This window comes from Podarcis liolepis (genome assembly GCF_965112155.1).
Source record: "Podarcis liolepis genome assembly, chromosome: 2".
Classification (NCBI taxonomy): domain Eukaryota; kingdom Metazoa; phylum Chordata; class Lepidosauria; order Squamata; family Lacertidae; genus Podarcis; species Podarcis liolepis.
The window spans coordinates 66,265,348-66,284,869 of record NC_139555.1 but is presented as its reverse complement, the minus strand read 5'-3'; the positions used below and the strand labels follow the sequence as shown (position 1 = coordinate 66,284,869).

Sequence of the window (19,522 nt, the reverse complement as noted above, 5' to 3'; positions counted from 1 at the left end):
GGACCAAGAAGACACCTTGCTTCCTGAGGCTTAGCCAATCGCCCCCCACCCCAGGCAAAGTCAAGGTGAAAGGCAATTTAAGGCAAGTAAAGCTATTTGTCATCTAAAGTAGAAAACACCACCTCTTTTGCTCCTCTCTGGAAGCAAAAATGAATTAAGTATCTAAATACTTGCTACCCTTTCATGCCTGATGTGGCTTCAACACTCTGTCTGATAGGACAGCTGGCCCAGAGTCACAAACTTTCACTTACCTGGAAAGGGTATTTATAGTGACATGGAATTGTTATATCACTTTTCACAATTTCTACACACTTAATCTTCGATAGTTCAATTGAGCCTTTTAGAATTCTTTTTTTCTACAAAAAAAGATAAAAACAACAACACGGATTCAGTTTGTGTCTGTAATTTTTCTAAAGGGTTATGTTGCGAAGTAGGCAGTGCCTGTTCTACTGTTAACATTACAGGACCAAGTCTTGGTTATTCCTTCATGTCTGAAAAGCACATTGGAAAAAATCAAGGAAAAAACTTATCTATGTTACAATTTTTAGAACCAATAAAAGAGAGAGAATGCAAAAAGAGATAGAAAGAAATATTAAATCAATCTTCCAAACATGCAATTGCTTTATTTTCTGATCAATATAATCATTTCATCTTGCATTTTCCTTTTTAGGCAGAGATTCCAGGACAATTGATTCTACAAAGTATAACTCATTTGCCTAAAATCTTCTTCCTAACATGCTAGTTTGAATGGAAAATATAAAGATTACTCTTATTAAACATATTATTGTATGCAGTTTCGACTAATGTACACATTTATCCCTAAAATAACACATTTTTGTATTTTGTTTTCAATATATTCATTTCTACGCACACTTTCCCTATAGATATTATATGGTGCCATCTGCACATGCTCAGATGCATTATACCACTCCAGGAACATGCTACAGCCTCTTCTAGACAGATGTTATCCATATCCTGTCATCCACACCCAGATTTGACTACTTTTGTACGTTATATGTGGCTCCGTCTTTGAAAACAATTTCAGCAACAAGATTGCTGACCTGGTCAGTCAGATCATATCTTGCAGTCGCTTCCTGTTCATTTGTGAGTGCAATTCAAACTGATTTTAATCTCCAGCTGCATAAAAACGTCTCACACTTGCACCTAAGTGATCACTGCCTTCCACAGGAACCTACCTGTTTGTGACGTCTGGCACCAGAGGTCCTTCTCTACATATCCCTGCCACTCTGTAGGCTTGCTTAATAATCATAATCTTATTATTTATATGCCACCCATCGGATTGGGTTGCCCAGAGAGCCATGTTTTAGACAATTTTTTAAAAAAGTTTGAATTTTTGTATTTTTACTGTTACTATAATTGCTTTTATATCTAATGTTTTTGATCTGTTTTATTTTTGTTTTATAGCTCTCTTTTGTAACCTATCTTGAAAAACTAGATTTAAATATTCATTTTCAAATAAATTAAAAAATAATGTATCCCATCATTTTCATGACACCTGTCCCCATCTCCATTTTGTCACTTACTATTCTCATTTCCCTCCCATAACCTATCACAAACCTTCATAGCTTACAAAAATAATTCACTGCAGGGAAATATATATTAGTAGTTGTGAGGTACGTACTGACATTCAGCAGCATAATGCATTCAGGAAAATTAGGAAGGGGATGTAATTAATGTCAATTTTGAAGAACAATATCCCTCCAATTTCAAGTTCTAATTTCAAAGCTTAAGAAATAGATACTAGTTTACTGAACAAAATTGAACAAAATCTGCACATATTAATGGTATTTCACATTTCCAGGGGAAGCAATTTCAGTAGCACTCCTACAATGTAGCAAACACCTACATTCCTACAATGTTGCAATCAACTCCAATGATCAGCTGCCCAGTGTTCCTTGAAGACACACCGGCTGTATTTGCCAGTAATGTGGACAAGCCGCAGTGAAGCTCCACTTTCCTCCTTTGTAATGCTAAACCCTCATTTAACACCATGTGTGAACTGAACCATTGCACCCGATACAGAGAAGCAGCAAGACCTTTTGGACACAAGGAGGAAACAGACCAGCATTTTGCAAATCCAAATAGCAACCTTCACAGTCAGTGTTATTTTCTGATTATATGGAGACTTGCTTTTGTATTTTGAACAATGCACTCACTTAAATGGCATCAATTATTTTGTGCTGCAGCCATCTTGGCAGTGGGAAACATGGGCAACTGAGCTGCTTTCTGCAAAAGACTTGACAGAAATAATCTGCAGGTGTCTGTGAATTCTGCCATGACCCTGAAATTAACAAGAAGCTGTGAGTTGCATCCAGGCACCCTGTTCCTATTTCCGTACAGCACCTGAATGGTGTTGTGATTGGAAATATTGCCCTGGTCCCATTCTTGACATACCCTGGGCTAAGGACTAGAGCAACATGTCTTGGCATCAGGTGCTAGGGCACTCTAGGATCTAATACTTATCTCCTTTTTCAGAGCCTCAAAAACAACGCAAAGCGGGAGCGGATTTGAGCAGCAAAGGCTTTTCGTCTCTTTCACACAGTGGTTTTAGCACGGAAAACCCACAATGCACACACTGTATGTGAAACACCGCTTAGTGAAACAAAGGAAGCAAAACAACACCTGCATGTTACTAGCATGCACTGCATACAATGAAGCTGTATAATACATACACACGAAATGCAGTAAAATCACATTTGGGCATAAGTAACCTTGGAGAAACAGTCTGGCAGAGCTTGAGGAGGCTCACAACAATTAGGATTCTGCTGCACACACCACTTAATGTGAACATCTCTTATTAACAGGCGTAGGCAAGGTCTGTTCAAGCCTACCTTAACTCTGGTGAAGCAAAAAAAGTGGGCATGCTAACCCTGTTAGCGCCCACACCACCTAATGACCATATTAAATGTTTTATTAAAAATATGGCATTCTAAATCAGTCAGTACTCCTGTGGTGATTTCACACGTGAGGATTAAAACAGCTTTTGCCTAAATCGCTATGTAATGCTAACGTTCAACCGATATTAAGCAGAATGCAACCAGCCTGGAGGACGGCACTGCCTGATATTGCCCTCCTCCTTAGTCACAGGGTGGCCCTTGTAGAAATCAGCAGGGAGGAGGATTGGGACAGAACTAGAATTGGTTCTGCTTGTCACTGACTCTCAGGTGTTAATTGTTGATGGGTGACATTAAGGTCCCCCTTGCTCTCCCTTCTTAAGGTTCTTTATCTTTAAACCACACTTGGACCAGACAGGCCTTCAAACAGAAAGGTCTTCCAAACAGAGGACTAATGGCCCTTCAAATAGAGGATTATCCCTTGTAAAGTAGGTGGTGGAACTATGACAAGTGCCCTCCCTCTGCCTATCTTAACACTTGAGGGGGGGGTCGGTTGGGATGGAGGCAGCATTTCAGAAATCTGAAGTTATTTAGGGCTTTAAACACCAGTGTGAACACCAAGGGCCTGGAAACAAACTGGCAATCAACATGGGAATAACATTTCCCCTTGAGGAAGGTTGGTGTTCAGATTGCATTAGGGATTAAAGGGCACATCTCATCTAGTTACTTCACTGGGGAAACCTGCCTCAGACATTGAGAATCTTGACCCAATGTGAACATAGATTCATACAGGCATAAACTGATGGAAATGAATAATGCAATCCTTTAGTAATGCTCACAAAGAGACACACACACCCGGCACTGCTGCCACTGCTTCCTTGATTCAATCTCCAGAGCTAACAGAACAAAAAGGAGAAAACAATTATCATTGTCACTTAAACCAGCAGTTATGAATCAGAATGCACACTGGGAGAAGGCCTTTGAACAGCAAGAGGCCTTTTTACATAGTCACTTTTCAAAGTACAATTGCACTTTAAATTATTCTTGATCTATGTGCATCAAGGTTCAAGAGACAAACAGCACAAGTTATGCATTGTTACTGGGTCCATACAGACTTCACTGAAGGAAACAGCACAAGAGGAAAGATATACAAAACAATACAAGGGGACATCTATATGCCTTTTTTGAAAATCAAGGAAAAGCAAATAAAATGAAATTGGCTTTTTGGGAATTGAGGAAGCATAACTAACAGCAGGGGTTTGGTGAAAGGAAGGAAAATACAGAAATGTGTGAGTTATATATCAAAATAGACTCCAGAAACTATAAGAAACTCTCTGTGCATGGAATTGTCCGCCTATTGTGGAAGATCCTGCATTGACTATAATACACACACACACACACGGTTTTCATCATTGTTAACAAATACAAATACAACCTACATACAGATGCAATGGCACTGTACAAAAATATTGTACTCTAAGACTTTTGATATTTAGAGAAACTGAAATAATAACTATTCAGATAATATTGTTAAAGAGACCTCTTGCTCTGCTTAATATCTGAGACCAGGTCTTTATTTGAATTGAATTGATTGTTTTATTCTATCAGTGTTTATGTGCTGTAAACCACTTTGGAATTTTAAATGTTTTAAATAAACTAGGGAAATGTTATTAAATAAAACAATACAAATAAACATGTTGCAAATGCCATGAGGCTTGGAGGGTCTCTGCCCCAAATCATTGAGTGGCGGGGTGGAATGCACTTTGGACATTATCACGATATGTAATGAAGTTGTGTTTTTTTGTCGTATGCATTTATGAGGAAGAGAGAGGAAAAAGACCTGGAGAAACAGCAGCTCTGAGTCTCTTACGGCAGCTAAACCTACAAAAGACACAGGGCAAGGTGGCTTTGTTCAATATCGGCAATAAATAGCTGTTTCAGGTGCAGCTCTGTGTCTCTTGACTGTCAGCTTTGTTCATTATTGTCTCTGCAGCAATACTATGCTGTTTTACATTCTACTTTACACTGCAGCTGTTGCTATCTCAAAGCATTGTGCTGGCAAAAGACTTCTAACACAGTAAAACCATTTCAATGAAACATCCAATAGATTTCATCAAAGGTTCACACTCCTGGCTGACCAAGTGGCTGAAGCCTGGAGAGATGCTTGCTATTCAGAGAGGCAGGGAGAACCACAGTGGATGCAATGGACTAAATTTCTAAATATACATATTTTTGTGCTGTCTGCCACAACGCTCTCCATTGAGAACCAAGAAACTTCAGAATATTTTAACAACCAAGCTCCCAGCCACTGAAACCATCCATGGCATTGTATTGATTTTGTAGTCCGCTTTTTTTTAAAAAAGAGAAGAAAAACTGGCGAAATATGTTGCTATTAGGAGAAATAAGAGCTACGTTCTTTCTAACTGCAAAGCTGTGGTCTTCTTAAATGCAAGCTTTGCTATGACTTTTAAAACTCTATTTCTCATCCCTGGAACAGAAAGCTCTTTCTCCTCTCGTGTTTAGTGCATAATTGCCATTAACATTAATGAAAGGTTTGTACATACACCAGGGGAAGAATGAACCTCAGAAAATCTAGCAACAATAAGGATCTGTGTCTTCTAAATTTCACTATACAGTACACAATGAGGGGCCATCTTACCATGAAGTAAAGCGTGCATAATAGATATGTGTTTTCGAGATTGCCGCCCTGCATAAATCCACCAGTGTCTTGTAATCCGTGTCCCTATTATAACATGCAAATTGCTGCTGCAGACAAAACTCTCTCTTTTTTCCCTAACAGTCTGATTTCACATATACTGTACTGACGTATGCATTCCTAACCGTGCGTATGCCAACAGTCTGACTGACAACAAGAATCTGTCCATTAGCGAAGCTGTCTTATCAGCTGAGGGTGGCTGGGGTGTGGACATTTTGCAGTGGGAAAATGTCACAAGAAGAGCAAGTTAAGAGGCCCCTCGCTCCCTCCATCATGCCAGTCTTCCTCTTAAAATTGCAGTCTTAGTGTAGGAGAGAAACAAAGTATCCACCCCCCAAAAAAAGAATGGAACCACGTACAGTGGTACCTCGGGTTAAGTACTTAATTAATTCCGGAGGTCCGTACTTAACCTGAAACTGTTCTTAACCTGAAGCACCACTTTAGCTAATGGGGCCTCCTGCTGCTGCCACGCCGCTGGAGCACAATTTCTGTTCTCATCCTGAAGCAAAGTTCTTAACCCAAGGTAATATTTCTGGGTTAGAGGAGTCTGTAACCTGAAGCGTATGTAACCCAAGGTACCACTGTAGAACAAACAAAACCTCCACTGCCCCAGAATCACATAACTGCCCCAGAACAACATGCAATGTACACGTAGTTACTCTATTAGAAAAGATAATTTATTTAAGAAACACAGTGTGTTAAGGCAGCAGTGTTGCTCTTTCAGCAGAGCTGAGAAATAGGCCCACAAAAGATTTCATTTGCCAAAGGCTGCTATTGGGCTCTATTAAAATCTGTGTTTTGCTACAGGTTATTCGAAGATTAAGGGTCAAAATAGACAGTAAGACTGTCCATAAGAGCGTAAGATGAGCCTGCTGATCAAGCCAATGTCCCATCTAGCCCAGCATCTTGTTCCCACAGTGGCCAACCAGGTGTCTGCGTGAAGCCCGGCAAGCAGAACAGCATCTAAAGCAGGGGTCAGCAAACTTTTTCAGCAGGGGGCTGGTCCACTGTCCCTCAGACCTTGTGGGAGGCTGGACTATATTTTGGAAAGAAAGAAAAAATGAACGAATTCCTATGCCCCACAAATAACCCAGAGATGCATTTTAAACAAAAGCACACATTCTACTCATGTAAAAACATGCTGATTCCAGGACCGGATTTAGAAGACAATTGAGCCAGATCTGGCTCCCGGGCCTTAGTTTGCCTACCCATTATCTAAAGGCAGCAGCCACCCTGCTTTCTTATTTTAATAGCATATATTAGGGAGGAACATCTGCATTTAGGACAGCAGCATCTTCCCTCACCAGCCATTATCCCAACCAAAAAACCCTCTGCACTAGTGGTCCTTCTCTCACACTAAAATAAGTGGGAATTTTCATCGAACACCCTACGCCTGCATGCTGCAATCCTGATGAAAATTACCCCTATTCTGCCTTTTTTTATTCTTAAAAACAACAACACATCTAGTGTTTTGTAAATTATATTCTAACAGTGTAATCCTAAACATGTTTACATACAAGAAGTTCAATGGAGCACAAGGCGTCTTCCCCAGCAAATATGTTTAGAAGTGCACTTTATAGTGCAGGATCAGGCTATGTATGTTAATAAAAGACTATTATATTGATATTTAATTATGTATTTTATTAGCTTAATACCATCATTTCTAAGTGGTGCACAACAGGGATAGAGCATCAAATCAGAAAAACACACTTAAAATGCCTGTTGATTTTTTTAAAAAAGGATTTACTGTGCCAGTCATCCCCATTTATTCCATGGCCTTAAATTATACCACAAAACTAGTGTTAAAAAGTCGGTAAGTGTCCTTATGTTCATAGATAATGGGTAGTAAATCCCACTGTATTCAATGGGTCTAACTCCCAGGTAAGCGTGCCTAGGATTGCAGCCTAAATGTTGGGTTAAAATAAATTCTTAGGTCATGAGATATATAACAAGATCAAATGCAAAACATAGTTTCAGATTACCAGGGATTAAGGGCCAGATTAGACAATATGCAGGAGATCTATGACCAGGAGAGGCATCTGTATTGGATTAGAGCAGAAATAATGTTGGGGCAGTGTGTGCTTCAACACCCACACCCCACCCTAGTACAGTTTACCAGCAAAGAGTAATTTGGAGGGGGGGAAAGCCTCTGGAAAGATATTTCTGTTAGGAAAATCTGTACAGACTCTAATCTGGAACAGTAATATGTTCCAGAGCAGGGCCCTCCTATGTGCATTTTCTTCAAAACTAAACAAGTTTATGCACACTTTTAAAAATGCATTTACTATGAAATATGATTCAACTATAAATCACTCTCTCTTCTGAAGCTGCTATTAGAACTGTAAAGGAAAAAGCATTGGATGTTTTCTACTATGCGATAATACCATAATAGGGGATGTTGATTGGAGAAAGGGTTGAGGGTGGAAAACCCTTCTCCCTCCCAGTTCTGCTTCCATAATCCTATTAGGCCCCCCCTTTTGGTTGCTTTTAAGTTAAACTTAATTGGAAAATCTGATCTCGTATTCTTCTATGTCTCATCTGTTTTGGTTCTAGGAATCTAGGTAAAGGTAAAGGGACCCCTGACCATTAGGTCCAGTCGTGAATGACTCTGGGATTGCGGCACTCATCTCGCTTTATTGGCCAAGGGAGCCAGTGTACAGCTTCCGGGTCATGTGGCCAGCATGACTAAGCCGCTTCTGGCGAACCAGAGCAGCGCATGGAAATGCTGTTTACCTTCCCGCCGGAGCGGTACCTGTTTATCTACTTGTACTTTGACGTGCTTTCGAACTGCTAGGTTGGCAGGAATCTACCTCCATCCAAATTTAGATTATGTACAGTATGTACATAATTTTCAGAGATGTGCTCCTTTCAGGTCCTTGATGGAAGATTCTACTTTTTCTTATCCATTTCCTACTTTTTTCTATGCTATATGCACACAGGCTTGCATCAACTAAGGATGCAAGGAGGCACCAATTTTCATCTACCGGTAGTCCTGTCCTTGTTGTAATCAGCGTTGTTTCTGTTCCACTACAGAAGCTTCTGCTAAAACCTACATTGTTTGTCTCGCTATCCACTATGGCCAAATTTGACCTAATTTCAATACATTTCAGTAGAAGGGAAACATCAAAAGCAATGCAGAAAATAACACAATTAGTTATAACATTTGCAGATTAAAAGGGGGGAAAATGACAACAGTGAATACTGCCCATCTTCTCTTGTGTGGTTTCTATTCCTGACCTATGACGAACAGGAAGGCTGTGGCAACCTCTGCTCCCGTTTCCATTTCCGACAGAATTCTCTAACATAACTTCCAAGTCCCACATTGAGCAAAAGATTCCTACACTGCAGAGGGTTGGGCTAGATGACACTTGTGGCCTCTTCCAACTCTACACTTCTATGATCCCTAGCACCAACTGAGTCCTATCAAAATTAGTGGTGCTAAACAGAGTAAGTTTTAGTCTTCCACTGCATAGTTAACCTAAATCTAAAATCTGTGTAGGGGAATCCTAATTCAGATATCCTGCCCTTTTAACAGCAATGAAAGAAGAAAGCAACAATGCTGCTATCACCTCCCAGGAAGAGGCACTTGTTATTCTGTAAGCTCTTTAATAATTTCTCCATCTTGGATCTGCCATCTCAAGAACCAAACAAACTGATTAATAATGACACGAGAGCATCCTACCTATTGTCCTCTCCTACCCTGGACCCTAGGTGTTGCCTAATCAACACCATCAGTACCATATGAAAGAAGAGAAATGTAGTTCCTCTTCTTGCCTGTTTCCTCTATTACCATGTTATCCGCACACAACTCCAGTTACTGCACTGGTGACCTGGTCTCTAGGTGTGGTCTGTAGCATTTGAGGGATGAGAGCAGACAAAAAGACTGCAAAAGTTAGGGAAAGATTTTTTTCCAGCTGGAAATATAACAGGCAACTTCAAGCACCTGTGGTATATATGCCAACAAAATCCTAGCAACCTGAGCCTGAACATTGGGTCTGAACTATCCACCTACAATGTTGATCAAAGCTTTTCCAACAACACAGAGAGAAAACAACCATTCGATTTCAATAAACTGCAACAATGATCAGCAAACTCCTTAGAAAGCAAGCAGCTTTTTAGCAGATGACAAAAGCCATGCAGGGGCAGGGGGTGACCAATGGGACCCCCAATAGCAGAAGCTGTAACTACAGGCTAGCTGTTACTTAGTCCCACTGTGGTATTTTAGCAAGCCATATCAATTCTTTCCAAGGACATCCTAATTCCTGAAACAATAGTTCTGTCTGGACAATGAGACTTTGTGTGGTGTTCAAGGAACAGATCTGGGTGATACTTAAATGATGGGGTAGTGTTTGTGTTTTGTGTGTAAGTAAGACTGGTGTCCTTAGGGCTCTGCAGGACTTGGCTCCATTTCCGTTTTTTCAAAGCCACAGAAGATAAAAGGCCCTGATAAACGTTTCAGCTTGCAGTTAAAAGGCTGCTCTAGAACCCTCAAACCACTGAGAATCAACATTCTCGTATCTACATCAAGCTGTCCGCCTTCTTGGCGTCTATAAACTTACAATGGCATACAATGCGGCAAACAATGCTTTTTAAATCAGTTGTGAATGCCTTGAAACAGTTCTCCTGGAAAGGAACAAGCACTATCATATCTTTATTCAGAACCCTAAAATAAAATAAGAATGCATGGTTTACACATAGGACAATTTTGCTCAAACATAAAGCAAACACAATCGCTGGGAAAGCCACTATCGCATAAGCTAGCCCCAGATTACCTCATTCACTCAGTTTCTCCCTACCCCTTCATTATCCTTTGATAAGATGCTCTGAAAAAGATATGGGAGACAACACACATACCCCAAGACGATGCTCAAAATACGCCAGCCTTGATTTTGTCAAAACGAAGAATCGTACTTTAAAATTGGAGGGAGACGTCCTTCTCTTTTGCTGGGACTTTTTGATCAGCTCTTCTTCAAGAAGAACACCGTTGTTCATTGTTCGTCAAGTAATGGGGGTCCTTCCAGGATGGAAAGACACCTGCCCCAATACCAGAGCCCATAAGCCTGGGAAAGAGAGTTCATGTGATAGACACTGTTGTCTTTCACAAAAGTGGATGCAAAAAGCAGCGTAGGTGCTTATCTTTCCATCTGTCATTCAGGCAGTGCTGCTCAGCTAGCTTCCTTTCTGATGTAAAAACCATAACCACATCCTTTCATACACTGTCACCTGAAAAGTGCACACTATATTATTTTATATGCTCATAGAAAGGGAGGTGGGAATGAATAAGAAAAAGAAAATGGAAAGGTAAATCAGGCACCGGATTAAAAAAAAAGCCAAGAGACAGTCGCTTACAATTTACCTAATAAACACAATAATAATAAAGGAATGAATGTGTAAAGCACGAACGTTAGGTCTGATGAAGTCCACACCTGCTATTTAAGTAATTGATAGGTCTGATGTTTCCACAGAAAGCCCTTTAAAGTTGCATGTCTTGCTGTCATCTGAGATTTATTAATTTATTGTATCAGGTATGACCTAACTTCTCAATATCTCCCCAAAGAAGATTGTTTAGAAAACCTTTCCCAAGAGCTTAAGACTAAATGGGACATATTTGAAAAAGGTCAAAACAGATATATAGCCAGTTCTAAAGCATTATTGCTAATTGTTCTATGTTTATGTTATTTTATTTGAAATACATTTTTTAAATGTTTTGATGGAATTTTTTCATATGTATAGTTATTACGTATTTTAAATGGATTTTTGCTTGTAAACTGCTTAGAAGCCATTATGGCTGTATATAAATCATCATCATAATCTTATTGCTGATTGTGTTTGATATATAGGTACCCTTATTGCATATTGTATTTTATCACTGGATTATGGCACTGACCCATGACAGGGCCTTCTTGGAAGTGGTTCCCCATTCATAGGATGCCTGCCCAGGTGAGGAGCATCTCTCTCCCTCATTATTAACTTCAGGAGGAATTTAAAAATATTTCTGTTCATCAGACATTTGATAACTGAAAGATACTGTTCCTGGCAACCGTGAAATCACCTGTGAGAATATGTGTCTGTTTTTAGATTTTATATATATATATATATATATATATGCACTGCAATGATGAAACAATTAAATTTAAAAATTACATGACATGGGAGATTTGTAATTAGGGCTATAATACTATACAAAATTTCCTAGGAATAAGTTCAATTGAATTCAATGGCCTTTACTTCTGAGCAGAAATGTATTGAATTGAACTGTTAATAAGTACATACAATGAGCCCTCGTTAGATCAAACCAAAGTCCATCTAGTTCACACAGTGGCCGACCAGATAACCACAGGAAGCCGACACACAGTACATGAGCACAACAGCACTCTATTTCAAAGCAGCCAAAGGGTGTTACTAATTTGCTCTGAGAAGCAGAATCCTGAATGAGGTTTTTTTTATCCCTTCCCTTGTTATTTCTCACACCTAAATCACTGCAAAGAGTGCTGTTTGCCTCATCAGGCACAAAAAACAAGTACAAAGAACATTAGAAATACACCTCCATTGAGGTTTGCACCATTTTTTTATTCCAAAAAGTATTTTCACTTTTTCAGCGCTTTCCATATAAGAATTTCACGAAACCAAAATAATAAAGACAATGTATGTATTCCTTTCAAGACAATATCACTGCTGCTCCCTACTGCCTAAGAGAGGCATAACACAAAGACAAATGTAATTTAAGTGCTGTATCTTATGTTAACATAAGACAATATCACCTACCAGAATGAATTCTTCACTTGTAAACATTTGGCTGTAGATATTCTCCTGGTGCTGAACATCCTGAGACATGACTCTGCTTTTATTATGCTGTTGGTTTATACATGTTGTATCCAAATTCCAAGCTCCTTTGCATTGTGTTAGAAAGAGAATATTCTTACCTTCTATAGATGGGTTGGGGAATCTCCAGACCATGGGTCCGATGTGGCCCTATGGAGCCTGCCCACCTGGCCCCTGGGACATATTTGGCTCTACCCTTGGGCTGCTTGAGCTTCTTATTAGGCTGGAGAAGTTTCCCTACTCCTGTTCTGTTTTGTTCCAAGGACTATTATGCAAAACCAGTGTGGACCAGTGGAAACCCAATAGCGCATAGGCCCGAGATATGTGAAAGCCCACAGACCCAAAGAGGGAGCTCTTTTGGTGGGCATGGCAGAGAACATTCTCTGTGGCAGTTTCAAAATTGTGGAATTCCCTCCCCACAGATTTCTGTAGCTTGTGTTGAAGACACACCTCTTTACCATGAGCTTTAATTGCCAGGGTATTTTTGTGTCAGTGCTCACAAATACTCTGTACTGTATTGCCACTTTCCCCCTCCTTTTGCCAAAGGCAGCCATTTTGTGCTGGCACACACACAGAGCAATTATATTTCAGGACCACCTTTATTTTTTTACCCCAGAAAGCATATATGCATATATTAGAAGCCATTCTATTCATGAGATCGCAATTTGTTTTTAATTGTTTTAACATAAATTTTTAAATTGATGTAGCCCGCCCTGGGATCTTATGGTAACGGGAAAGTAAGAAATTGCAGAAGCAGCAGTATCAGCAATGTAAGAAGTTTCCTACAGAAGACGACTGCCGTCTTTGGTTTTTGTGCTGCAGGGGAAAACGCGCAAGCGCGATCTAAACTCAGCAGTGGGACAAATGCTGGTGGATCATATTTTTGGCACGGTCTCCTCTGAGCTTCTCCTGCGATCTCACCCCTTCAATGATGAGACCAGAATCACAAAGTAAGCGCGTGGAAGAATGGCCAGTCTAGCAGTCTCCGCGTTCTAATATCTATGGCAAAGAGGATGACGAAACCTCGTTGGATATCAAGAGCTGCCAATTCTGATTGGCCCAATCAGAAAGCAACTCTTTCACTCCGCCCGCGGTTAAGTCTATGGCTGTTGCTCCCGCCCTCTGTCTTTTCCCCTGCCTGTCGTCCCGACGCGTAAGCCAATAGGGAGGCAGGAAGCCGGAAGTGGCTCTGTGCCGGTAGTTGCGGGGAGGGAAGAAGCGGAGGGAAGCGAAGCAGGAACGGAGGCGGCAGCTGCGAAGGGAGACCAGGTGAGTTGCGTCGTTTTGTGCCTGCAGAACCAGGTAGGGCCAGGGCTCCTAAAGTGGGGGGGGGGGGGAGATGTTGCGGGGGGCGGGGTTCATTTTGATTTTGAACCGCCATTTGCCCGCCGTTTCAAAAGCTCTGGTCTGCCCCTCCCTCTAAAAATGTTCGCCCACCTGGTTCGCTTCGCCACAGGGTGAGAATCTAAACTGCTACTTGAGCTGGAAGAGCTTCATAAGAGACTTTTTTTTCCTTTCACGACAGTGAAAACGCACTAAGGTCGACTCAGCCGCCCATATTACATTAAAAAATACATTATATTAAAAAGACATTAAATCCTTACAGTCCAGAGAAGTCGAGTCAGGTTATCTTTAGGCTCCAGGCAAAAACAGTCCTCCTCTTCCAGGCCTTTGGCTAATTAAACAATCTATGGGCATTCAAATTTTGTGTGTGTGATTCTAATTATTGTTATGATGTTACATTTTTTTGTCGTCATTTTATTTGTATGTCTTTCCATGCTTAAAACCATGCTCAAGGTGGCTTACAGCGAGAAAATGTGTACATCAGGCATCCCCAAACTTGGTTCCCCAGCTGTTCTGGGACTACAATTTGCATCATCCCTGACCACTGGCCCTGTTAGCTAGGGATGGTGGGAGTTGTAGTCCCAAAACAGCTGGAGGGCCGAGTTTGGGGATGCCTGGTGTACATAATCGCAAATGTAGCAGAAGTAGCTGTAAATAAATTAAAACATATCAAAAAGACCACAACCAAAGTGAACAATTTCTGCATTAAGTCATGAAAGATTTAAATGTGCAAAAAAATTGTATTGACCAAAGCCCCTAAAAATAAGCCCAACACAATGGTTTGTTCAGAAAGCTCAGATTTTTTAGGTGCAGTCATTCAGGGCTCCACCCTCTCAGGCCAGGAAGGAAGGGAGCAGCTCTTCCAGAACTCACAGCCAAGATTTGTTTTTATACCGTAAACTGCTTTGTAGTACTTGGATGAAGGGCAGTATGTCAATTTAATAAATAATAACAGTAGTGTTTGTTACTGGGAGGAATTGTTTTGGATCAGGAAAAAGTAAGCGAGGTGACTGTGTGTTGCTCCATGATCCATGAGTTGGAAACCATGCTATTTAAACATTTAACTGGGAGTAAATCCCATTAAGTCCCATATATCTTTAGGCACCAAGCAAAAACTTTCTTCTTTAAAGAAGCTTTGGCTTCTGTCTGTGGCCTCTTAGCATGGGGTGGGGCTATAATGTATTTTTAATGTAATATTTTAATGTATTTTTGTTTTGTTTTAATGTAGCTATGTGGGCTTTTGTTTTGAGTTGTCTTTGGCAAGAAAAAGTGACTGATAAATTTACTAAATAAATAATAATAATACTTCTGAATAAGTGTGTATATAAGATTGCACTCTAAATTCACAGCACGGTTGCAAAATACATGGATTTATGTAATGTAAGCTGTGGTGTCCATGTAATTTAAAGTGCTTTCTGAAACAAGTTCTGAATAGTTGCTGAATAGTTGCTGCCTACCATTTCTGTCAATATTTCATTTTATTTTAAATTATGTTTGTTGTGAAACATTCAAAGGAGCCCAACTAAGTAGCTCAGGCTTCCTCAACCTCGGCCCTCCAGATGTTTTTTGGCCTACAACTCCCATGATCCCTAGTTAGCAGAACCAGTGGTCAGGGATGATGGGAACTGTAGTCTCAAAACATCTGGAGGGCCGAGGTTGAGGAAGCCTGAAGTAGCTAGTAAATATTTTTCTTAGTAATTTTTCTCCCATAGCAGGCCTAAAAGGAAAAATTAAACAAACCATTTTCTTCTAGTTTATAAATACTTTTCTCTCTAGTTACTGGTATTAAAATATGGTAGGGTTTTGTTTTGTTTTGTTTGTTTGTTTGTTTGCTCTAAAACTAACATTCTAAATAATTGTTCATTATTTTAGTGATTTGATCTTCCACAATGGGTGAACCTCAGCAAGTGAGTGCCCTCCCTGCACCTCCAATGCAATATATTAAAGAATATACAGATGAAAATATCCGTAAAGGTATCACCCCGAAGCCGCCACCACCAATTAAAGATAGCTACATGATGTTTGGAAACCAGTTTCAGTGTGATGAACTAATTATTCGACCATTGGAAAGCCAAGGCATTGAGCGATTACATCCCATGCAGTTTGACCATAAGAAAGAACTGAGGAAACTCAACATGTCAATCCTGATCAACTTCTTGGACCTTTTGGATATATTGATAAGGAGCCCAGGCAGCATAAAACGAGAGGAGAAACTGGAAGACTTAAAACTGCTTTTTGTTCATGTGCATCATCTTATAAATGAATATCGACCCCACCAAGCCAGAGAGACATTGAGAGTCATGATGGAAGTGCAGAAACGTCAGCGTTTGGAAACTGCAGAGAGGTTCCAGAAGCATTTAGAACGAGTTGTTGAAATGATCCAGAACTGCTTGGCCTCTCTGCCAGATGACTTGCCTCACTCAGATGGAGGGATGAGGATAAAAACTGAACCTTTGGACCATGAAGACAGTCTCAGTTGCATTGGACAGAATGACCAGCAGAGAGCAAGCTCTAACCTCAAGAAGGATCAGGTTTTGGATAAAGATGCAAACATGTGTAGCATTATTGATGAAATGACATAAAGACTCTTTGGAGACTTATTTTGAGTTAATAAAAGTTATTGGGAGTGAAAATGAAACTGATGCTGAAGAGTTCAGTAGAGTTTGAGATTTTCTTCTATGCTGCCTTTTGATAGTGATACTTAATGAGCAATCATGGAACATGGTCTGTAAGAGACAATAAACTCTGATTTATTTTTATAGTATTTCAGTGTGCACTATGTTTTTGTCTACTTGGCTTTAAATAAAAGTAAAACCGATAGATGGCTTTATTCTGGAAAGCATCACTTTTGTCATTTATTACTGCCCAGATTCTGCTGATAACTCATTTCCTGATTGTGTGGGGGAAGTTCTGTACTCTGGTGGTTCTTTGTTTCAGTCAGAGTAAAAGACTGAATATTGCTAGACTGCTGCAAACAATGTTATGCCATATATAAGCAAAAAAGCACCCAAGAATTTCCTTTCTGAATTTTAGTTGATGAATTGAAGTAACTGCTTTTGGTTTAACACAACCTTTTTTAAAAAAACACACACACACGAATAAATACCTAAATGTTTCCTGTCTGTTGAGATGAATGTACTTCTAAAAATACTTCTGTTTGTCACTAAATGTTGCCTTCATTCATGATGGGCCCTACGATCATGACACAAGATTCCATTATAGTGCTGTTCCAGTGGGTCCCCCAATACACTAGAGCAGCAGTGCTGATAAAAGCAGCAGTAGGTCAAGAGGTTTTTTGTTTTTAGAATATTGGATAGTTCAGTGCTGCCATGGATACAATTCAGGAAAGATAAGAGTGGAGGTGGAAACTTAGAAGTAGAACCAGCAGCCCAAAATGGATAGCAACCCAATGTTGGTACTGCGGGGAGAGGGGTTCTGCATGAAAATCAGCACCTAGAGTCCCACTTCCACACAATGGCTACTGGCTCTCCTGCCAATGGACTTCCCATGTATTTTCCCCTCTTTAAATTAGATTCTTTGGATCAATGTGTTCTAATTTGAATCCTCATGATTTTATGAAACATTGTTTCTTTGCCTCAGGAATGAAACGGGAGTGTGCATGTATTAAACATTTCTACTAACTTCACTGTGTATGGCAGGTTTTTTTTAGTTGTCATTCTTGTGACATTAAGGGTTCAATCATACTTGCAGTGTTTTTCCTGTGAGTTGGCAAAAGAGGGCAGCACCTAACTTGCAAATTATGATTATTTTCCTCATAAGTACAATATTATTCTACCCACATTTATTTTTAAAAATGAAGAAATATCTTAGTTGTGGTTTTGCCACGGCATGCTATGTTGCTGCCTTCATAAAGAATGTATTTAGTCATATCATGCATTAGGGACATGAGTAAACTAGTTTTGTACACCAAGTACAAGGAGAACCATGTACCCCACCTTTAGATCCTTGGAAGATAAAAGTGGTATATAAATGTAATAAAATAAATATGTTTCTCTGCTTTGGAGTAATAGTACAGTGACACTTAAAAGCAGGGTGAAAACTACAGCCTTAGATGCAAACACTTTAAATCAGCTGTAGGATGAAGTAGTTCTCTTCCTTTTCTTCAGGAAACAGCTGAAAAGCATGGTCATTCTTAGAATGTCTTTTACAGTGGTACCTCGGGTTAAGTACTTAATTCGTTCCGCAGGTCCATACTTAACCTGAAACTGTTCTTAACCTGAAGCACCACTTTAGCTAATGGGGCCTCCTGCTGCTGCCGTGCCGCCAGAGCACAATTTCTGTTCTCATCCTGAAGCAAAGTTCTTAACCTAAGGTACTATTTCTGGGTTAGCTTCATAACCTGAAGCATATGTAACCCGAGGTACCACTGTATATCTGTTGAATGTAATGATTCTTCCTTCCTAGATGGTCCTTGGTGTTCAGAGTTATGTGCTTGATGCTAATATTGCAGTGCACTTTTAGTGATGCCCGGCCATAGCAATTGAGATGAAATAATTTAGATCTAGACTTATTTGTAGAGATAATTCTCTACAAATTTCTGTTCTTATCCTGAAGGAAAGCTCTTAACCCAAGGTACTATTTCTGGGTTAGCGGAGTCTGTAACCTGAAGCGACTGTAACCCGAGGTACCACTGTACTAAGTGTCTCCCGGAGATAGTTTCTTGGCCAACAATTGCTTTTGCCAGTGGGTAGACAAATTATGTGCTTCTTCACACTCGTCCTGACACAGTTGCTTCCCACTCACTGTATTCTGGGATCGAAAACCATGACTATAACTGTAGGAAATTAAAGAAAACCCCTTCTGTGTGATTAGGAGATGACAATTTTGAAAACTAACTAAATAAAACAAATTAACATGCATAGTTTGCATGTCTCCCCTCAAGGCAGGGGAGGCCAGTTAGCTTGGGGGAGACTGCATCCCCAGTCAACTTCCTGCATACCTGCTGATAAACAGGCTCTTCATAAGCTCCTGAGAAAGTGGGAACATTTAAAAGGACTCCTTTTTTATATATATAAAAAGGAACAAAATAAAGTGATGATGGAGCATTAGCTTCAAAGCCACTGGTCTGGACCACAGCTGAACTGCCATGCCTCCTTTGTCCACTATCTCTGGGTGTTATTGTTTTGTATTTAATTCCCACACACCCATGTGACCTTAGGACAGGTATCAACCAAATTAAAAGCAAAATTATAGAAGGAAGAGCTATGAATCTTGGCTAAGAGTGAGATAAGTGGGAATCCAAAAACTAAGAGGGCCATGGGTTCCTCAACCCAGTGTCCTATGTGATATATTTGCACTTTGGAATGAAGGGCAAAATACAAATTTAAAACAAATAAAATGTATTTAATCAGTAAATAAATAATTATGTATGTCTTGGCTAGGGAAAATGTCAAGGGTTGAATCAGCATGAATATAAACACCAGTCTATTCTTGAAATCAGCAATGGACAGGTTCCTTTTTTCTGTTTCATACAGGATGTGGTTTCAGCAGGCTCAAAAAGCTAGACTGAAACAGACAGCAATGGTACAGGGCTGTTTTGCGAGGACTGGCTTGTCACTGTCCACACTAGGTTTGTGCACTGGGTATGGGTTAAACTTTTTATTGGGTTGAAGGAGCAATGAGATGAATTGCTATTTTCTTCTCTTATAAAGTAAGATAGGGACACGGGTGGCGCTGTGGGTTAAACCACAGAGCCTAGGACTTGCCAATCAGAAGGTCGGCGGTTCGAATCCCTGCAACGGGGTGAGCTCCCATTGCTCGGTCC

General features: G+C 40.1%; 2 protein-coding genes across 5 annotated transcripts in view; one reads left to right on the top strand and one right to left on the bottom strand.

The window, feature by feature from the left end:
- Positions 1-14,124, bottom strand: part of ITK (IL2 inducible T cell kinase) — a 32,431-nt gene extending 18,307 nt beyond the window's left edge. The window contains exons 1-3 of one of the 3 annotated variants that reach the window (XM_083488393.1): positions 13,998-14,124; positions 12,337-12,461; positions 252-356 (exon numbers count right to left, since the gene is read on the bottom strand). In XM_083488393.1, coding sequence (XP_083344519.1) covers positions 252-356; positions 12,337-12,405 — 174 coding nt within the window. In that variant the 5' untranslated portion in view covers positions 12,406-12,461; positions 13,998-14,124. Of the gene's footprint in view, positions 1-251; positions 357-10,425; positions 10,692-12,336; positions 13,490-13,997 lie in introns of those variants that run through there. The other 2 variants (XM_083488392.1, XM_083488391.1) reach the window with 2 other exon arrangements.
- MED7 (mediator complex subunit 7) lies at positions 13,517-16,576 on the top strand. 2 transcript variants are annotated; one of them, XM_083488540.1, is made up of 2 exons: positions 13,517-13,662; positions 15,610-16,576. In XM_083488540.1, exon 2 carries the CDS (start codon positions 15,627-15,629, stop codon positions 16,317-16,319), a length of 693 nt encoding a protein of 230 aa, XP_083344666.1. In that variant the 5' UTR covers positions 13,517-13,662; positions 15,610-15,626; the 3' UTR covers positions 16,320-16,576. The 2 variants fall into 2 exon arrangements, with proteins under 2 accessions (XP_083344666.1, XP_083344667.1); XM_083488541.1 differs by having other exon boundaries at positions 13,575-13,695.
- Positions 16,577-19,522: the final 2,946 nt, after the last annotated feature.